The sequence below is a fragment of the Lepidochelys kempii genome, chromosome 9 (genome assembly GCF_965140265.1).
Source record: "Lepidochelys kempii isolate rLepKem1 chromosome 9, rLepKem1.hap2, whole genome shotgun sequence".
Taxonomy (NCBI): domain Eukaryota; kingdom Metazoa; phylum Chordata; order Testudines; family Cheloniidae; genus Lepidochelys; species Lepidochelys kempii.
In genome coordinates this window covers 102,304,208-102,323,658 of record NC_133264.1, presented here as the reverse complement: position 1 = coordinate 102,323,658, position 19,451 = coordinate 102,304,208, and the positions used below count along the sequence as shown (strand labels likewise).

The window sequence follows — 19,451 nt, the reverse complement described above, 5'->3', positions numbered from 1 at the left end:
CCCATTTATCTGAGCATGAGCTTTCGTGAGCTCCAGCATCCGATGAAGTGAGCTGTCGCTCACGAAAGCTCATGCTCAAATAAATGGGTTAGTCTCTACGGTGCCACAAGTCCTCCTGTTCTTTTTTTCATCCTAGGTTTGAAAAGTGAATGAAGACTGGCTTCCTCACACCGCTCTTGGCTATGACAGTGTTGGCACATTCATTTCAGTGATGTTGGCTGACCTAATGATTTCAAATGATGATTTATAAATCATCACGGTCCCACGCTGATGTTTATTGGTGTTTAATATGTGGGCCGAGAGTTAGCGCCAAATCGCCTTGCCGATGAAAACGTACAGCCCACCTTTGCCCTCACGGTCTCACTCGTCAGCCCTGCGCCATGCCCTACCCCATCCTGCACGGGCCCCCCTTCCTGCGCCCTGCCCGGTCCGATCCCTGCGTGGCCCCCCTTCCTGTGCCCTGTCTAGTCCCTGCACGGGGCCCCGCTCCCTGCCCGGTCCAGTCCCTGCGCGGGGTCCTCCTTCCTGCGCCCTGCCCGGTCCGATCCCTGCGTGGCCCCCCTTCCTGTGCCCTGCCCTGCCCCATCCTGTGCAGGCCCCCCTTCCTGAGCCCTGTCCAGTCCCTGCGTGGGGCCCCTCTCCCTGTGCCCTGCCCGGTCCGGTCCCTGTGCGGCCCCCCTTCCTGCACCCTATCCAGTCCCTGCGCGGGGGCCCTGCTCCATGCGCCCTGCCCGGTCCGATCCCTGCGCGGGGCCCTGCACCCTGCCCGGTCCGGTCCCTGCGCAGGGTCCCCCTTCCTGCGCCCTGCCCGGTCCGATCCCTGCGTGGCCCCCCTTCCTGTGCCCTGTCTAGTCCCTGCACGGGGCCCCGCTCCCTGCCCGGTCCAGTCCCTGCGCGGGGTCCTCCTTCCTGCGCCCTGCCCGGTCCGATCCCTGCGTGGCCCCCCTTCCTGTGCCCTGCCCTGCCCCATCCTGTGCAGGCCCCCCTTCCTGAGCCCTGTCCAGTCCCTGCGTGGGGCCCCTCTCCCTGTGCCCTGCCCGGTCCGGTCCCTGTGCGGCCCCCCTTCCTGCACCCTATCCAGTCCCTGCGCGGGGGCCCTGCTCCATGCGCCCTGCCCGGTCCGATCCCTGCGCGGGGCCCTGCACCCTGCCCGGTCCGGTCCCTGCGCAGGGTCCCCCTTCCTGCGCCCTGCCCGGTCCGGTCCCTGCGCGGGGTCCCCCTTCCTGCGCCCTGCCCGGTCCGGTCCCTGCGCGGGGTCCCCCTTCCTGCGCCCTGCCCGGTCCCTGCGCTGCGCCGAGCCGAGCCGGGCGGGGCGAGGGCGGGGCCGACAAGGGGGCGGGGCTTTCTGGCCCCGCCCCCTTCCTGCCCCTGGTGAAAAGCGGCCGCTTCCCGCGCGCTCGCCGTTCATTAGCTGCGGAGCGGCCGGGGCGGGACGCGCCTGGTGAGTGGGGCCGGGCCGGCGTGGATCGCGCAAGCGGGGCTCGCGGTTACATCAGCCGGGCCGGGCCGGGCCGCGCCGCGCCGCACGCGGGGCACCGGGTGTGGGGCGAGCTTCGGAGAGAACGGGGGAGGCGGGGGGGCAACGGGGGGCGGCGAGGGGCGGGCGGGCGGGGGCAGCGGGGGGAGGCGAGGCGCGGGGGGCCGCGCGTCCGGTCCCCGCCCCGGTTCCGGAGCCGGGAGGTGCCGGGCTCGGGAGCTGGCGGGAGGCTCCGCGCCCCGGGGATCTGGGCCCTTCGCGCGGAAACTTCTTCGGGCGGGTCCGCGGGCGGCGCCCCGCCCCCCTGCCCGCGCTCGGCGTCTGGGCCGCCCCCCCTGCCCCCCCCCCCGGGCGGCCGCGCCCCCCCCGCCCCCCCCCCCGGGCGGCCGCGCCCCCCCCGCCCCCCCCCCCGGGCGGCCGCGCCCCCCCCGCCCCCCCCCCCGGGCGGCCGCGCCCCCCCCGCCCCCCCCCCCCCCGGGCGGCCGCGCCCCCCCTGCCCCCCGCCCCCCCCGCCCCCCCCCGGGCGGCCGCGCCCCCCCCGCCCCCGGGCCCTCGGGGAGCCGTGCGCGTCGCCCGGGGCCGCAGAGCTGCGGCGGCGGCGCCCCTGGAGGCCGGCCTCGGTTTGCAAGAGGCCGCTTAGGAAGCAGTCGCGGAGTCGCTGCGAGCTGACCTGTCTCGCCCGGCCCCGTCTGTCCTGCTGGGTGTCTTATTACACCCCGAAGTGTAGCCGCAAGGCTTCTGCCCCGCTTGGTTTAGGGTCTCGCCCTAGGGGAGGCTGAGAAAGGGCCCGTCTTCCAGTAGCAGCAGCACACACTTCCAGCACACAGCAGTAGCACACACTTCTGTGTGTGTGTCGGGTTTTGTGCCCCGGTGGTTCCTAAGTGAGGTGTAACTTGGGGTACGCGAGACCAAGCCCACTCCTGAAAGGGGCGCAGCAGCCTGGGAAGGCTGAGAGCCATGGTAGCTTCTCCCTCTTCATGGAAAAAAGAAACAGCCACGCTTCAAATCTCTTGCTCTGTCTTGACGCATTCTGAGGCATAAGAAATTCTAGCTTCATCTGACTCCTGCCGTGCTGGGGTCTCGCGCTGTTCCCCCAGTCACGCTCCAGCAGGGCTGGTGTTGCCAGACAGCATCACAATTCAGAAGGAGGCAGAACTGAGTCGTGGGCATTGGACTGGGGAGCTGTGCTCATTTATTATGTGATTTATTGCTGTGTTACCAGGGAAAAACTAGACCAGTATGAAAATCCCCGATAGCTACAAGCATATGAGGATAGTGGCTTGTGCGGGTCCTGCTGCAACTGGGGACAACGCAGTGAAACGGCTGGGTGTGAGTGAAACCTGGCCTCCTTCCTCACCCTCCAGTGTCGGCTGCCTGGCCTTGTTCCCTCTGTCCGATATGCCTCTGTACAGAGTAGCAGTCGTAGCCTGGGACACTGCTCCAGGCTGGCCATTCCTGCCTGACTGTTCGTCCGTGAATCACTCTGTGGAGTGCTTGTGGCACCTTAGAGACTAACCAATTTATTTGAGCGTAAGCTGTTGAGTGCGTCACTCACGCCCTAACCTCGGCTTTGGGTTGAGCTCACAGTGGTGGTTGCGTTCAGCAAGACTTCCACATAGGCAGTTCTGTCACGAGCGATGACAAGGTGGCACCCCAGGCAGTCGTGGGTGTCGAGCAAACACTGAAAACTTCCAGGGGGCCTTCGGAGTCAGTACAGTGTCTGCCATGTCCGTTTCCCTCGGCTGGCTTTCTGGCATTCCAGTACCAAACCTGCATGGCAATGAGGACCAGGAATGCTTCTCTGGAGGAGAGCGGCTGGCAACGGAGCACATGAGCATGGCTCTGGCTCCTGTCAGTTGCTGCTGGACGTGCTCGCTCGCTCCAGGCTGCCCCTTTCAGAATGCGACCTAGGCTAGGCTGAGTAGGACTTCAGAGGAGACCGTCCGCTCCTGATTGGTTTGGTTGTGGAACCTGAGGGCACTGAGGCAGTGGGAGGAGCAAACTGGGTTATCTTCTTTCCTCCCACCTCCCACAGAAAGGAAATGATTCGTTTTCTGTAGACAAGAAGGAGACTTGGAAGGATCAGCTGAAATATGCTGAAGTGATAGCACTTGATTTGTAGCCTTCTCAGATTGGCAACATTGCATGGGATGCTTTCAGTCTGTGCCACTAGCCCCTTTGCGGGGCGAGGGAGCTGGGTGCCCATGGGAATTGCCCCCACACACCACAGGTGTTGTGTAAATAACAGCTTTAGGAACAGCTCCATGCCAGGTGCTCTTTACAGTTGAGCGCTTTGGGGCCAGTAGCTTGAGTAAATCAAATTCTGTCTCTAAAATATGCTTCCGTTACTGCTGCACTTTCTCTGCATTCTGGTTTATCTGGAGGCTCGTGGTGAATGGCACAATTAACGGGAGCACCTCTCCCTTTTTCCCAGACTCTTGCCTGCCTTGATTCTCTCCCCTCCTTCTGTTTCAGTCTGGCTCTTCAGAGCCTGGAGATGGCGGCTCACACGTGCTGTGCAGCACTTACCACCAGGGAGTGCTCTCACTCCTCAGCGCAGTCGGTGTTCCCGTCTTGCACTCGGATTTAGCATTGACGCTGCTGACTTGCCTCTCAGAACACACCTAGGCATACCCAGGCTTCTGATGCTCTCCCAGCTGCTCTCTCCTACAAGTGCTGGCACCCTGAACACTGGTGCAGTGCTTCTCCACTGCCTAGCCCCGAGGAGAAAACTTGGGGTCCCAGTTGGCAGGCAGCTCTTTCTCCTGGGGGTTTAATAGCTCTTTAAAGCCCACCTGTCTTTATTCAGACAGATGTTGCCCAGCTTTGGCAGACTAGCTAGAAACATGTGTGCTGTGGCCAAGTGAGTTTTGCTAGAGGAAGGTTGTGTGTCCCTTGAAATGCTGCTGATTTACTGTGTTAGGCGGGAGTCTGCCTGGTGTGTTTTGTATATTCTTATAAAGCTTCCTGTTCTAACCCGCTAAGGTCTCCTAAGCACTTAGCCTTACTGTTGCGATGTTGTCGTTGCGTAGTTCCTGTAGGCAGCATGAGGGTGGAGAATGGTTTTCTGTGTGGTTTAATTCTACGTGGCCGTTGTCCCCCCCCAAACAGGTGGTACTGGGGTCCTGTGCAGTACCTGGCAGGTCTGTGCAGTCTTTAACCTGACTGCAGCTGGTAGGCGCCACCTGGTAACAGCCCATTTGTTTCTTGGGCAGTGAATTTTGGAAGGCTGGAGCTGAGGTTTGTTTCGTGTCTGACTCAGATGGCTGTTTGAGAAACGTGGATGGCAGCTCATGGATGCTGAAAATAGATAAACCCAGAATGACAGGTTTCAGAGTAACAGCTGTGTTAGTCTGTATTCACAAAAAGAAAAGGAGTACTTGTGGCACCTTAGAGACTAACCCATTTATTTGAACAAAGCTTCTCACGAAAGCTTATGCTCAAATAAATGGGTTAGTCTCTAAGGTGTCACAAGTACTCCTTTTTTTATAAACCCAGAAGTTTATGTAAAATAATACAAACCAAAGTACTGGGTATTTAAATAGGGCTAATGCGTCCTGGTTTGGTGGAGGCCAGGGCGACCACATGTCCCGATTTTATTGCAGCAGTCCTGATATTCACGGCTTTCTTATAAAGGTGCCTATTACCCCTCATCCCCGTCCTGATTTTTCACTCTTTCTGTCTGGTCCCCCCAGTGGCAGCTAACAGCTGGTGTGCCTGGGATTGCAGTCTGAACTGAACTTCGTTGTGATGGCCGAGGCCACCATCTTTTGTTCTTCCGTCCCATCTCCGCTTTACGCGTTCGTTATTGATCGCCGGTGTCATGCTCATAGCCTGGCTTGCTGGGATATGCTTCTGAATGGCTAAGGGCAAAGCTTTTCAACGGCCACGATGGAGTTGAGAATTCCTCCCTTGCAATGGCTCTGATTGCGGCGTTTTACTGTTATAGCTCATATCTGCGTTCACTGCTGTACTAGGACATGAAGTGTCCAGAGTTTTATCAATGGCCTATCCGTGTTTCTTTTGTTATGAGTGTAATACCTCCTGCTTCAGAGCTTCAGCCCATCTCTGTTAGGGATTGGGAGACCTTCACAGAGAACAGGTTATACTGCATTTCCCTACCGCAGGGTTTCTTACACCTTCCTTCCTCTGAAATATCTGGTATTGGTGACTGGAAACTGGCTACTAGAGTAGATGGACCTTGGGTCTGATCCACTCTGGCAGTTCCTATCTTTGCAGTTTTCAGACTTCACCGTCCAAGCTTGAGTTCCCTGAAGCATGTAACGAGCTGTGCTTGGAGGTGCAGGAGCTAGCTAGCCGCATGCAGTTGGACAAAAAGGGATGCATGTAGGCCAGGCCTGAGGTTTGAGTTCAGCTCGGTTTGTTAGCTCCTGTAAGGTGGGTGGTGGTCAGTTTAAAATCTAGAAAAGACTCTTCAGCTGGATGGCTCAGATGCTTGCAGTTGTTCGTCACTTTCACAGCAATAGAATCACCACTGGGTAGAGGCCAAACATGGACAGTTCAGTTCCAATAGCGATTGCTGCCAGAATTGGATCATGATAAAGCAGCTGGTTATAGTGGAAATGATTTTGTAATTATAATTCCGGTGGTCACTATCAGCAATACTGTAATTCCTCATCAGCATTACTTAAACTGACAGTCTGGAAATTGCTGGGGATCCTATCTGTGTGCCTGCATATTCCAGCGATACCGCCCAAGAAGCAAGTGATCCTACACTCCAAGGGCTGCAGTGCTCAGGTGGACGAACAAGCCTGGCTGTCCCCGAACCTTAGCAGGACAGCTCTCTTCATACTCTTGGAGTTCTGTGGAGAGGAATTGCTATGATTTGGTTTGTGCTCTTTTAGAGAGAGCAATCTGTCATCCTGTGTGACAGCTGAGTTAAAGGCAACTGGGTCTGTTCTCCAAGGCAGAATGGATCAAGAGTCATGGGAAGCTAGGTTTAAAAAACCAATGCAAGCTCTGAGTGTGCTGGTTCATTTAGGAATTAGGTGCAGCCGCACCTAAGGTGTGGTGACCGTCTTCCGGCAGATTGTTAGTCTCTGCTGTAACTCTGGCTACATCTACGCTCCAGGGCTGACCGTGTAAAGTAAGGACTTGTGGTGGAGATGCTCTAAGCCACTGGGCGAGAGCTCTCCCATCAGTTAAATAACTCCCGCCTCTGTGGGAAGCAGCGGCTAGGGTGGCAGGAGAAGCTCTCCCGCTGACAAAGCACTGTCTACACGGCTGCTTACATTGGTGTAATTTATGTCATGCAGGAGGTGGATTTTGTATACCCCTGAGCGATGTAAGTTATATCGAAGTAACCTGTAGCATAGACAAGATCTCCCTTTACCGGGCTGGCCTTGCAGGTTGTGGCGACATGGTTTGGAAAAGCAAGTCTCTCCTGCTCTGTTCATGTTTCTGTTAGAGAGAGTTGTACTGTCCTGGCTTGCTCTGCTGTCGCTAATGTCTGAATCCAGTGTAAATCCCTTGCTTTGGAGTTTTACTCTTCCATTAAGTATTTGCCTGGTACCTGGTGTTGAAACTTGGCATGTAAGAAAGAGCTCATGTTACCACATTCTGAAGATTAGTTTGGCCAGTTCTTGAATTGTGCAAGGGAAAAATCTGGCTCTACACTTCGTTGCATTTCAGATATCTCATTTTAAAACGGTGCCTTTGTCAGTGACTTGTGGAATGCTGCTGGGCTTTGGGGTTTGGGGAAAATGCTTTGGAGTTTGAACAGCCAAAATGTTAGCATTTGAAAACTGCTCTGCCTTGTTGAATTTCAGATGGTTAGTGAAGGTCCAGCAAATGGACTCTGTCGCAATGGGCTTGTTGTAAGGACTGAGAGGGGCACCATTCTGGTCTTTTGGGCACTGTGTGTACGACGTTCTTTCCAAAAGGAAATGAAATATGAAAACTCTGCTCCATAAAATTAATTTCCCAGTGGCTGAAGCAAGGCATTTCCAGACTTTCACATGTCAACTGTAAATGTGCCCGGCCAATGACATTAACTCCAGCATGATGTTAGAAATGCCATAAAGACCGTGCAGAGTATACCAAAAGTAAATTCAAAGTCCCTTTTTCCTGCTGGGTTCCGTCAACGCTGTGGCTCTCCTGCCCCGTGTAACCCATCTCCATCACTCTGGAGTCTCCTGGGGCTTGGGGCCAGCCACCAAGATGGGGCATCAGGTGAGCAGGGATTTCAGCGGATTGTGTGGATGTGCAGAGTTCTCCTGCCCTTCTGTGAGGCTGTGTGATTATGAAGCCCTTGGAGATCCTTGGATGAAGGGCATGTTCTTACTTGAGGGTCCAATATAAGGTCATGAGAAGTTTTCCAGACCTGCACCCTATACTGTAGGGCCTTTTCCCAACCCTGTCCCTATTCCCGGGCTCCTGCACCAGCTCCTCTGGTTGTTGGTATCATCAGCATAGTGCTTGCTGGGAATCTCTGCAGCGCTGACCTTGACTTGGTATGAGAGGCTGGTCTGGGGTGCAGGTGCTGTGCTGAGATGGGCTGAGAGTCTGGCCAGGCACCATGGAGAGGAGCTTAGTGTAAATGCCAAGGGGAAAGTTGCCTCAGCCCAGTTTACCCGATTACCTGTTTCACTGGCAGAACGTTCTGCTCTGTGCTGGCCTCTGCCATCCACACCCACAGACGGCGCCCTAAGAGTATTCGAACAGTCACAGTTGGGCCAGGGGATGTCTGAGCTGCCAAGCGGAGTGGGAGTACGCACCAGACAGCTAACAGGTCATGAGACCCTCCTTTAGATATTGATGGGTGTGGAGTGTTCAGTGCTTGCATGGGGAGTCTCCGGTTTCTACAAACAATTGCTGGGCCTGTCCTTTGTTTGTGCCTCCTACCATGGAAAAGCAAATAAGGCAGAAGTTGATTCAGCGGGGGCTGGGCTGCAGACAACGCTGGCAAACAATCCTTGGCCAGTGATGGTGAATAGGCACCAAGCAGGGTAACGGGTGATGGGCACCATGAAAGGAGGGCTGATGCTCATCAGTGTGGTAGACCAGGTCGCGCCCTGTGCTAGCGGGGTCAGTTGACAGGCGTTGGTGGGGCCTAGGACTGTTCCCTGGGGTTCTTTGAACCCAAAGCTCTTGGTAACTTTTGCTCTGTGCGAGGTGGCGTCAGGAAATAAATCAGGGGAGACACGGCCGGCCGACCGATAGATGGCGGCACAAACAGGACAACACAAGAGTGCTTTCACTTAAAGCTAAACTGTACTTAGTCTCAAGCACTTACACACACGTCCGCAAGAGGTTAGTAAAACACCCCCAACCCTCAATAATTACCGAAGCTGAGTGTGTCTCTCAAGTGGCACAGCGGCAGCCCGTCTGCCGCTGGGAAACACAAGTTGCATCCAGAGAGAGAGAGTCCAGTCCTGAAGAGTCCCCCTACCTCAAACTTTTCCCCCTTATTTATACATGAGTAATAGAATGACATGTCCCTTAAAGAAAACTTGTTAAGCAAGCAGTTCCAATGGGCAAGCAAGAGGCTCCTTCTGATTACCGATTAACCAGGTGTGGGTTTTTCCAGAGTTTGCAGCCTTGAGGCCCCAATAGACATTCCTGGGGCACATCCTGCTCTTCTAAGATGCATGCATCAGCAACTTCAACACAGTCCTTATCAGGAAGGATGCGGGGTCAAGCTGCCCTTTCTGTGGCACCCAAAAACCCCCCTCCCCTCCTGCCTTGGTTAAGCTAAGCCTGCTGACTTGACTGCTTTTAGCAATAAGCCATAGTGATTTCAGGCACTTTACTGGTTTGCCAAAGTCTCCCCGTACAGTTTGTCTTCACCAGGGATGCAGCAGTGAGGTCACTGCGAAATTCCAGCTAGCCTTGCCTCAGGGTTGCCGGAGCACTGCAGTAGGGACGGCTCCGGGTGGCTCCGGGCTCTTGAGATCTCTGCCGTCTAGTCTTGCTGACACTCTTGTTACCTTTAACGTTCCTTGTGGTAATGGAGTGACCTTTTCTTTCAGGGGTTTTGAGTAGTCAGACGCCTCCTGGGAGTGGCTACAATGTTTGAGGAAACAGTGACTAGCTTTGGCAAGAAGCTGATCCGCCGCCGAATCGTGGATCTCAGCGTGGAGGACTCCCGGCTGGCCCGCTGCCTCTCCACCCTGGACCTTATCGCCTTGGGGGTCGGCAGCACGCTGGGGGCAGGCGTGTACGTGCTAGCTGGGGAAGTCGCCAAGGAAAAAGCCGGCCCCTCAATTGTTGTCTGTTTCCTGGTTGCTGCACTCTCCTCTGTGCTGGCTGGGCTTTGCTATGCGGAGTTTGGGGCCCGGGTTCCCAAAACTGGCTCTGCCTATCTCTACAGCTACGTCACCGTGGGAGAGATCTGGGCCTTCACAACTGGTTGGAACCTGATCCTGTCCTACGTGATAGGTACGAAATGGTGGCCAAGCTGCTCAGGCTTGCTGAAGAGGAGGAACTTGGGGTGAACGGGGGCAGACTCTCCCTGAACACTCCAGCGGGTGGAGGGCAGGGGAGAACTTCCTGAGTTTGCTGATCACAGGGAGGTGTCACTGCTGGGATGGAGGGTCTGGCCAAGCCCTCCCGGGATGGGGGCTCTCTGAGGCCGTGCACATGGTGGCTGTGCTTATTGGACATCTGGAGCACGGGGGTCTTGGGACAGAGTTCAGGGTTCATCTGCCAGGCCAGACAGTGCTGGGAGCCCCTCTCTGGTGACCCCAGCCTAGGCCATGCTTGGTGTTGCCAAGGCCCAAAGAGCAGTGCAATGAGCCAAAGGCTTAGGGGTGGTGCGGTGAGGAATGGCAATCCCAGAGGAGGCCCCACGAGCTCTTACCTTCAGGCACAGCAGTGCTGGGGTGATGGTGCTCGAGGGCTCTCGTGACAAAGGCATGTATCCTCCCGGTGCTCGGTGGTAGAGCTGGGCTCCCTGTGCTGCGGGGTGGGGGGGTCTCCACAGCTCTGACATCCACTTGGAAGGAGGTGGGGGGCAGAGGCTTCTCTGGTTAACGTGCAACTTTGCTCTTGGTTGCTAGGGACGGCGAGTGTTGCCCGGGCCTGGAGTTCTTCCTTTGACAATATCATTGGCAACCACATCTCAGTCTTCTTTAGGAACAGCACCTCCCTGCACGTGCCGGGTGTGCTAGCCGAGTACCCAGATTTCTTCGCACTACTCCTGATCCTGCTGCTCACAGGTGAGAGGTGCCAGAGCTCTGTAAAGATACATGAGCTTTGTGGCATGGGCAGGCGAGTTTGGGAAGGCCATGGCTGGTGCTAGCCCCAGGGGAGTGTTTGAGGGGAGGGTGTGGCCCAGGGGCATTGATCGTGGGGAGAGTGTAGCTGGTGCTGCCCCTCCTATCCCCTCTTGTGTTCCTTCCCCAGGTTTGCTGGCATTTGGCGTGAGCGAATCTGCCTTAGTGAATAAAATCTTCACTGCGGTGAACCTGCTGGTTCTCTGCTTTGTCATCATCTCTGGTTTTGTGAAAGGAAGCGTCAAGAATTGGCAGCTGTCTGAAGAAGACTATTACAACCACTCAGCCATGGCCACCAGCCAGGACGTTAGGTAGGTGGAACATCCCACTCCCCAAATTCTGCCCTCTAGCGGGAGCCCAGCTTTTTGCCCACAGTTGGTACCTACCTAGGGAGCTGCGCTGTCCATGCCCGCTCTGGCTGCTGCTTGGTGTTCCCCTAGCTAGTCAGGTTCCAAAGGGCTGTGCCCTATCCTGGATTTGTCCTTGGCAGGGAGTGTGCCATGCAGCTTCCCCTGCAGTTGACAGTTGCACTGTCTGGTTTGTGCCTGTCGCAGGCTGTTAAGCTGCATATTGATGGTGACTGTAGACACCTGCTCCCATGGCTGGGATGCCTTACACAGGATGCAGTGTGAGAAACCTGCATGTAGCATTTGCTCAGGGCCTTTTCAGCTCTGTCTCCAGCAGGCAGAGGAGGTAGATGTCAACGGAGACTCCTCCAGAACAATGACCAGTCTTTCCTCTTTCAGCATTGGCTCCCTGGGATCAGGGGGTTTCGTTCCTTTTGGATTTCAAGGGATCCTCGCTGGAGCTGCAACATGCTTCTATGCCTTTGTGGGATTTGACTGTATCGCTACAACAGGTAAAGCAGCTACTTATGCATTATCTTCCGGGAGTTTGGGATGTGGTATTTCCCCACATTCTCCCCGTGAGTCACCATCTTTCGTGCAGTGATCTCTGGTTGCAGAATTTCCAATTTGTGGGTGTGGGCGGGCAGCTGCACTTGCCAAGCCAAAGGATCAGCTCTCTGAGATCCCTGCATGGCCCAGCGTGGAGTGTTGTAGGCCTTTGGGTGCTGCCAAGAGCAGAGACTTCACTTCCTGATCTGGGAAATGCTCAGATTTATGAGCCTTTCTGCAAACATGGGGACTTAGCCGTGGTAATTGGCACTGTGGGTACAATGAGATTTCACCAGCCTGCACCTAGAAAACTGGTTCTTGTAAACAATCTGCACCATTTAATGACAAGACACCCAGCAGGCAGATGGAGTCTTTTCCCTGAAGTGTCGTCTGCTTTCTGGTGCACAACCTGGAGTCTGCTCTCCCTGCCATGTGTGCGGGCTCCTGGGAATGCTACTAGGAGTGGCAGGCCCATGGAGGCGAGCGTATGGACTGTGGCTGGGATGTCTGGTGTTGATGGCCCAACCCACAGTAACTTACTCTAAATCCCCGAGTTCATTGAGAACGTGCCCTTTGCCGAGAGAGAGCCTCGGCTTCCTCCCGTCACGGCCAGGAAATGCTGTGAGCAGGCTTCCCAGTGAGATTCACTGCGTGGCCCCAGGCCCCAAGCCGGCAGGATCTCAATGCAGCCCTCGCCATGTCTGCACCCAACCGAACCGAGACCGCGGCAGTGTCAGGAGCAGGGTGTTCTCATGCCCCAGGAGTCCCTGTCCTACTGTGCCTGTTCACCCCTTTTTGAGCACTCTGCAGCGTTGTCTGGCCTGGCAGATGGGGCTTGGAAAACGTACCGGACGTCCCTCGTCAGAGCCCTAAACCTACTAGCTGTAGCGGAGGCTCCATGGTGACATCCCTGGGCAGTCGCCTTGTGATAATCCCTGCCCTGACTGGTTCTTCTGTGAGAAGGGGAGAGTGCTGGGATTTCTACTAGGGTGTTGTACCTTTGGCCTGCTTGGATGCTCCCTCTTCCATGTCGGCTTGTGGCTGGTGGTGCGTTTCATTTCAGGGTCCTGCCCCATGGAATAACCCCAATGCCTGCCTCTGCTGCTGCTTCGCACACTCGCAGCAGCTCTGTGAAATCAGCCTGATGACTGGCAGCGTTGGGGTTCTGCCCAGGTTCTGGAGCTGACCCAGCTTGCTGATTTCACTGTGTAGCCAAGCTCAGGGCAGCAGCCGCACTGGAGGCCCTGGAGCTATGGGCAGGCTCAGGCAGACAGCACCACGCTAGGGCACACTGGGAAGGCTCTCCAGCTTCCTGGGCTTTCAGAGCAAAGCGAAACTTCTTCTGAAGCTGACTTCATCTCCGCTCGTCTGCGGCAATGGGGTTTCTGAGGCCCATTTACCACATTCCAGTGGCACAGCACGTGTGGATGTGTAGGGGAGGGAAGATGTTTGTGTTCCAGGTCTCATCTCTGCTCCTCTTTCAGGGGAGGAGGCCAAGAATCCTCAGCGTTCTATCCCCATTGGCATCATTGTGTCTCTCCTGATCTGCTTTGTGGCATATTTTGGAGTTTCTGCTGCCCTGACCCTCATGGTGCCCTACTACCTGCTGAACAAGGAGAGTCCCCTACCCGAGGCCTTCAAAGGTGTGGGCTGGGAGCCTGCCCGTTACGTTGTAGCCGTTGGATCTCTCTGTGCACTCTCAACCAGGTAAGGAACTCGGGACTTCGTCCAGCACCCTGCTCCAGTAACAGCTTCCCCAAATCTTGTTCTGGCTCTGGAAATGATGAAGATGGTGTCTGGCTAACGGTGTTTAAGTGCGGGAGGCTAGATGGCCAGGGGAGAGGTTCATTTCCTTCCACAACGTGGCAGTAATTGTTTATGGCTTGTAGCTTTTAAACCAATTGTAGCTTTAAACCAGTATAAGCAGCAGTCACAAAATGTACTGGTATTCTAGTGTATATGGGTGAAAAGCAAAACCTTGCGCAGCCCCGGACAGGAACGTTCCCTCCCAGACAGCTCGCCCTTGTGGGCCCAGTACGCGCCTATGCCCTCATTGAGGAGCCAAGCACCCCAGGAACCGGTCACGAGTGACCTGGGAAGAAACCAGTGACAGGCACTTGATGCCGTTTGCACTGACTCCATGCAGCCAATGGCCAGAAGAATGAGAAACTCATGTGGTGGGAACTCACAGCAACAGAATTCAAGCGATGTAAAGCAGAGGCCTTTGTCTGACATCTGTGTACTTGCTCTGAGATAGCCCAAGCCCACCAGAAATGCATAATTTGTGCCTCTTCTACAGCTTCAGATCCTAGCAAATGAGAATCGCTGGGTCTGAGCCATTTGTTTATCTGAATAGTATGGAAGCCCCAAAACCTGTTGTCTGCCTGCTACCACAGCACGTGGATATAAACCAGGCGTCCATGCAATGCAGGCTGTTTCTCGGGGTGGGTGGTACTTGTCAGCCCATCTGCTCTTCAGGAAAAGCCCCAAGGAACTCCCTCCTGTGGCCAGTTCCTCACACACCCCTCTTCATTTGCGACATTGTTTTAAGTTGTCATGGTTCTGATGTGCTGAGAGCTGTGCTTAAAAGTTCCATTCACATGGCTCATGGTAAGAACTTGTTCTTATCAGTGCAACAAAATAAATTGAAACAAAAGCACTAAGTTCTGGCCATGGCTTCTGGGGCTGCTCCTGCTCCATGTCACATCTGTGTGGTTCTGGTTAACTGGCCTTGTCTACATGCCCGAACTGTACTGGCTGAGCTGGGTTGGCTTAGGAACAGATTTAGTTCAACTGTGCGACCCGTTGTGGGGAAGCGCTTGCTCTGCTTTGAGTGCCATGTGTCGATCTGGCCTCATTCAGTGAGGAATCTAGTGGGGAGCATGAGACCACAGAACCCTGCCCCACTGCTGACTGTCAAACATGGTCGTCCGTGTTCTCTTCTCCTCCTCCTCCTCCTCCCCCCCCCGTGTGTGTTTATCACCAGCCATCAGCAGGGCATCCGCTACGTTTCTCCACTGAATTTACGCCAACTCCAAGAGTCAGATCAGAATGTACCAGCTGTGATCTAAAGGGACCAGACAAGAGATGAAGAGTCCTTCTGGCTAATCTCACTACCCAGTGCTTTTGAAAAGGCCACAGTGACTGGCATGGTGGCAAGAGGTCTGGATCGAAGCGGCAAATACTGAATGTGTTGGTGTAATCTTTCTCCCTGCAGTTTGTTGGGCTCCATGTTCCCCATGCCCAGAGTGATCTATGCCATGGCAGAGGACGGACTGCTTTTCAAGTTCCTCTCCAGAGTGAACACACGGACAAAGACTCCCCTGGTGGCCACTGTTGTGTCTGGCATCGTTGCTGGTAAGCAGATGCTTGCTTGTGCTTGGCCGCTCGTGTGACCTGTTGGAGAGCGAGCCCAGGGCTTGTGCTCACACTGTCCCTGTTACGTTGCAGCTCTGATGGCGCTCATGTTTGAGCTGAAGGACCTGGTGGACCTCATGTCGATCGGCACTCTGCTGGCGTACTCTCTGGTTTCTGTTTGCGTGCTGATTCTCAGGTGGGTGTCTGCCTACAGCTGGCCCCTTGGAGCATGAGCTGCCTTCTGAACAGGGCCGCTTGGTTCACATGCTGGAGAGCGTGTGCTGCAGCCAGAGCTTCCTGCCCCCAAAGCCCCCTGCCCAGAAAAGCCATTTCTTGCCTCTTGGAGAGAAGCTGCCCCAGGGAGCCAGCAGCTATCCCCATGGGGATATATGGCAGGAGCTGGTTCTGAGACAGGCATAGGTCTGGCCCTAGCCAGGCTGTGGAGGTTGTCCTTCCTTCCCCCATTTGGATGCTCGGTGTGTGTTTGGGGGCGGGCCAGGAGGGGAGGGCTCCAGGCGTTTTGTGCTCTAGAAGCCCCACAAGGAGGGGCAGGGGAACCTTGGCTGACATCACAGGCCACTCATGCACCCTGAGCTTTGCGGCCTGTGAATATAGCTCTCCTGCACACTCGCCCTCTGACCTTCCCTGTTGACTCCTCACTCGGGACTCAATGGAGCAGAGCCTGAGCAGTCACCAGGCTGCCGGGGTGCTGGAACAGTGTGTGTTGTGGGGGTGCTGAGAGCCATTGACCCAAACTGTAAATCCTGGATATGATGGAAACCACTTCACGCCAGGGGATGTGCAGCCCCCCCAGCACCCCTAGTTCCAGCATCTGTGCCAGGCTGGCCAGGCTCCGAGCCTTGTGAAAGCTACCCCAGTTGGTGGTAATGGTAAATCACATCCAGAAGCATCTGAACGCTGTGGTATGTAGTCCCTGTGTGGGCCCGGACACCACAAGCCTGATGAAGGCGCCAGGCTGCATTGGGCCAGCTGGTCACTGTTGGCAGCGGACTTGGCTGCAGCCTGCACATTGACAGTCTTGGCCTGGATGCAGCTTTTCAGAATCTAGTGCCCTGGCAGGGAAGCACCAGAATCTGCTACGGCTCTGGAGGCAGCTTGACAGCTGTTGGGTCACCACTGACTTGGGGTTTGGTTCAGGTATCAGCTGGATCAGCTGAGCTCTCCAAAGGGACTGGAGATGGTGGAGCCGAATGGAAACGAGGAGGAGAAAGCGATCATGAACCCCTCCGCCAGTGACTCCCAGGCTGCACTGCAGGAGGGGTTCACCTGCAGGTGCCTCTTCAACCCCCGCAGCAAAACTCCAACCAGCTTGTCAGGGAAAATTGTCTACGTCAGCACTGCGGCCCTTGGTAAGTGCGCCAGGACGCGCCTGGCCTCGGCCGGGTAGGAGTACAGGAAGTGACAGCGATTGATTTAATTGGGTCTCAGACAAAATCCAGGCCTGCGATGTGTGCAAAGGCAGGAAATGAGCAGGGTTGTTGCCAAAGCCACACAGGAGCATCCTGTCATGCACGTGCTCTGGCTTTCCAGTGTGGCCCCGGAGCTCAGCACAGGATGAGCACACAACCACTGCACGTGTCTGCAGAACTCCCAGGGTGTCACTGCCATGACGGGCTGCTGGGTTGCTGTAGGGTCCCCAAGATGTGATGGGGGGCCTGCTGAGTCCATGGGTGGGGTAGAGTGACTGGGCCAGGGCGTGTGCCCCCTGCTGGGCTCGGGGGCAGCTAGCCTGGAGTGCTGATTGGAATGGTGGTGCCTGGGGAAAGCTCACAGGCAGACCTGCTCGACAGCCGTCAGCGTGGAGCTAGAGGTGTCTGTGTTAGGCTGGGACTGCTCAGGCATATCCTACGTGGAGCGCATGGGGGAAGGATTGGGGAGCTGAGAAACCCTGCAGGTCTCCCCCGACTGCCAGGAACTAATGGGACACACTAAAGGTTCAGTGCACCTGGGTGTGCTGCGTTACCCCCTTAATGAAGGCGTGTCACTAACTCTGTTGCTGGACTAGAGAAGCTGGCCCTCAGCGCTCCCGTCTAAGCAGGAGTCTCCTATAGGAGTAGCACAAATGCCGGACTCCACATCCCATCCACGAAATGGGGAGATGGGACAGTGACCGTCGCCCGGGGCGGAGGGCTAGTGTTTGCAGAGTGCTATGCAAGTGCTTATTGATTGCCCCGGGGCTTCTGGGTGCATTTATTTGGAAGGAAACTGTCTCCAGTCACGTGGAGCTGGGTAAGAGAAGAGGCCAGGCTCTTCAGCTGGTCTCTAGGGATCTGCAGGCAGCCTAGAGAATAAAACCTGGCCGGCAGCTATGACCACACTGGTGCCTGCTGGCTGTGGCTGGAATCAGAGCAGGGAGTGTGGCAGTAGCCATTTTGCTTGGACAGCACAACATCCCTCTCCTTTCTTGCAGCTCTGTGCATCACCATCCTGTGCCTGCTCCTGGCCCAGGGGATGGACGACCTTTTGGAGGGCAGTGTGGGCTGGATCCTAGGCTGCATGGTCCTTCTGGTGCTTATTCTGCTCTCCACCGTCATTGTCTGGAGGCAGCCGCAGAGCAACACCCGGCTGACTTTCAAAGTAAGAGTAACAGCCAGGAGCTAGATTCCCACCACTGCCGGTTCCATGGCAACCTCTGCTGGGGGCAGAGGGATTCGCTGCTGGCAGCTTGGCCGAGGGTGCAGCCAGGGCCATCTGGCCTGGAGACAGCCTGTCAGAGAGCTGCCTGGGGTCCTGGAGATTTTGCTGCCAGATAATTGGACAAAAGAATGAATGTTCCCAGCGTCTCAGTCCCCAGGTTGCGACAGACTCTGGGTGGCCCCCCTTGGCTGGAAGCACGGGGAGGGGAGGGCAGTCTGCCTGCTGTGCTCCTCTCCACAGCAGCAGTGTCTCAGCCTCTCTTGTCTCACAGGTGCCTTTCCTGCCGCTGCTTCCGCTCTTCAGCATCTTCGTTAACGTTTACCTCATGATGCAGCTGAGTGCCGGAACCTGGGCCCGGTTTGCTGTGTGGATGGTCATAGGTAAGCGAACACACCGCTCCGGGCATCGTGGCCTGGCCCAGAGGCAGGGACTCTCGCTCTTCACCTCCCCTCCTCATGAAAAGCCCCATAAGAGGGACCTTACAAGGGCTGGACTCCCCAGTATTCACCTGGTGATGGGCTTGGGCCTGGCAGAGGAGCTCCATCCCTGCCTGACGGGGGCCCAGTTGCCCTGTTCCACCCTGATTTTCACACCTTGCTGTGGAGATGTCTAGAAGCAGCAGGGTGCCGCAGTGTCCTACCACTGTGTGAGAGATGCTGAGAGCTGAGCCCTCTGGAGTCAACAGCTGGCAACGGGTGACGTTAATCTGCCTGCTGTGGCCACTCTTTGTCTAGAGCCCACCAGAAATGGGGTTTGGACCTTGCCTGCATCTCACTAGAGCACTAGGACAGGCCTGTTCCTCCTAGGGAGAGGGAGGCAGCGCTTGGGGGAGGAAGCGAGAGGCCCTTAGCCTGTCTGGGCTCTGGGGAAGGTGTGCCAGGGCTGGGTGGCAGGTTCCTGTGGCTCTTGGGCTGCCTGGGGACTGATTCCAATGCTGAAATTCCCTTGCAGGCTTTGCTATCTATTTCGGCTATGGAATTCGGAACAGCATAGGAGGGAAGAATGAAAATAAATCCCATTCCACAGCGGGCAAGTCTGTGCACTTCTCCAGGATAGGTCCCAGCCCTGAAGCTGCTACAGTCTGAGACTGAGGATGTTCAGAGCATTCTCATGTGCAACCTGGACTCCCTGAAGGCCCTTGTCCTCCTGGCCCCTCCTTTCTATGGAGCAGAATGGCAAACTGAGCAAGAATGCAAAGCCCTGGTCAGACGGATTCTGAAATGAGGTCATGTGGCAAAGCCCAGTTGGGTCCTCTGTTTACCCTAATGAACTGGATGTTAAAATCCCAAACCAACCTGAGGTTTGGGACGGGGCCAGTCGTCTGCCAACCTCCCTTCCCCTGGATGGTTGTTACATTTGACGCTGTTGTGTGTCAGGAATGCTGCTTTCTTTGGCTGACAGGAGGCCCCCGTGTAAATAGTGCAGCTATATTTATTCTGTCCGGCCATGTGGCTGGGGGCTGCCTTTCTCTCCTGTCTGTTTATGTAAATCGAGTGCAGTGTTCCATGGTTCCTAACTCGCTCCTTGTATAGAGTCGTTTTTAAATGTTGGCTTTTGTACTATTAAACTCCAGGGTTTTTTAAATATCCAGCTCCTTCGATCCTCCGGTGGCTTGTTTCGATGCTTGTTTTATTTCCCCGTCCACATGTGCCTGTGGCAGCTGGAAAGTGGCTGCTCCGAAGCAGTGCAGTGGAATGCCTGGGGAAGGTGCACGCAGCAAACTGGACAGGGCTCTTTCCCAGAAGAGGAAGAGGCTCTTTCTGGGGAGGGTTTGGTGTTAGGGGGAGACAGAGGCCTGGGTAATTACGCAGACACTAGAGGCTTTGT

General features: G+C 55.8%; 1 protein-coding gene across 3 annotated transcripts; it reads left to right on the top strand.

Moving 5' to 3' along the window:
* Positions 1-1,366: 1,366 nt before the first annotated feature.
* SLC7A3 (solute carrier family 7 member 3) lies at positions 1,367-19,208 on the top strand. Of its 3 annotated transcripts, none has more exons than XM_073358622.1 (12): positions 1,367-1,441; positions 9,469-9,877; positions 10,498-10,656; positions 10,844-11,024; positions 11,460-11,572; positions 13,094-13,316; positions 14,827-14,966; positions 15,060-15,162; positions 16,125-16,336; positions 17,398-17,564; positions 17,896-18,004; positions 18,576-19,208. In XM_073358622.1, the coding sequence occupies exons 2-12, from the start codon at positions 9,508-9,510 to the stop codon at positions 18,707-18,709; spliced, it is 1,911 nt and encodes a 636-aa protein (XP_073214723.1). In that variant the 5' UTR covers positions 1,367-1,441; positions 9,469-9,507; the 3' UTR covers positions 18,710-19,208. The 3 variants fall into 3 exon arrangements, with proteins under 3 accessions (XP_073214723.1, XP_073214725.1, XP_073214724.1); XM_073358624.1 differs by lacking the exon at positions 1,367-1,441 and adding an exon at positions 1,518-1,539; XM_073358623.1 differs by lacking the exon at positions 1,367-1,441 and adding an exon at positions 4,942-8,749.
* The last annotated feature ends 243 nt before the right edge of the window (positions 19,209-19,451 follow it).

What these genes read in the sequence shown, in the direction of transcription:
- SLC7A3 (XM_073358622.1), top strand. Translation starts at nt 9,508, where the DNA reads ATGTTTGAGGAAACAGTGACTAGCTTTGGCAAGAAGCTGATCCGCCGC. An exon ending in TGACTGTATCGCTACAACAG is followed by an intron (nt 11,573 to 13,093) that starts GTAAAGCAGCTA and finishes CTCCTCTTTCAG; the next exon opens with GGGAGGAGGCCAAGAATCCT. An exon ending in ACACCCGGCTGACTTTCAAA is followed by an intron (nt 17,565 to 17,895) that starts GTAAGAGTAACA and finishes CTTGTCTCACAG; the next exon opens with GTGCCTTTCCTGCCGCTGCT.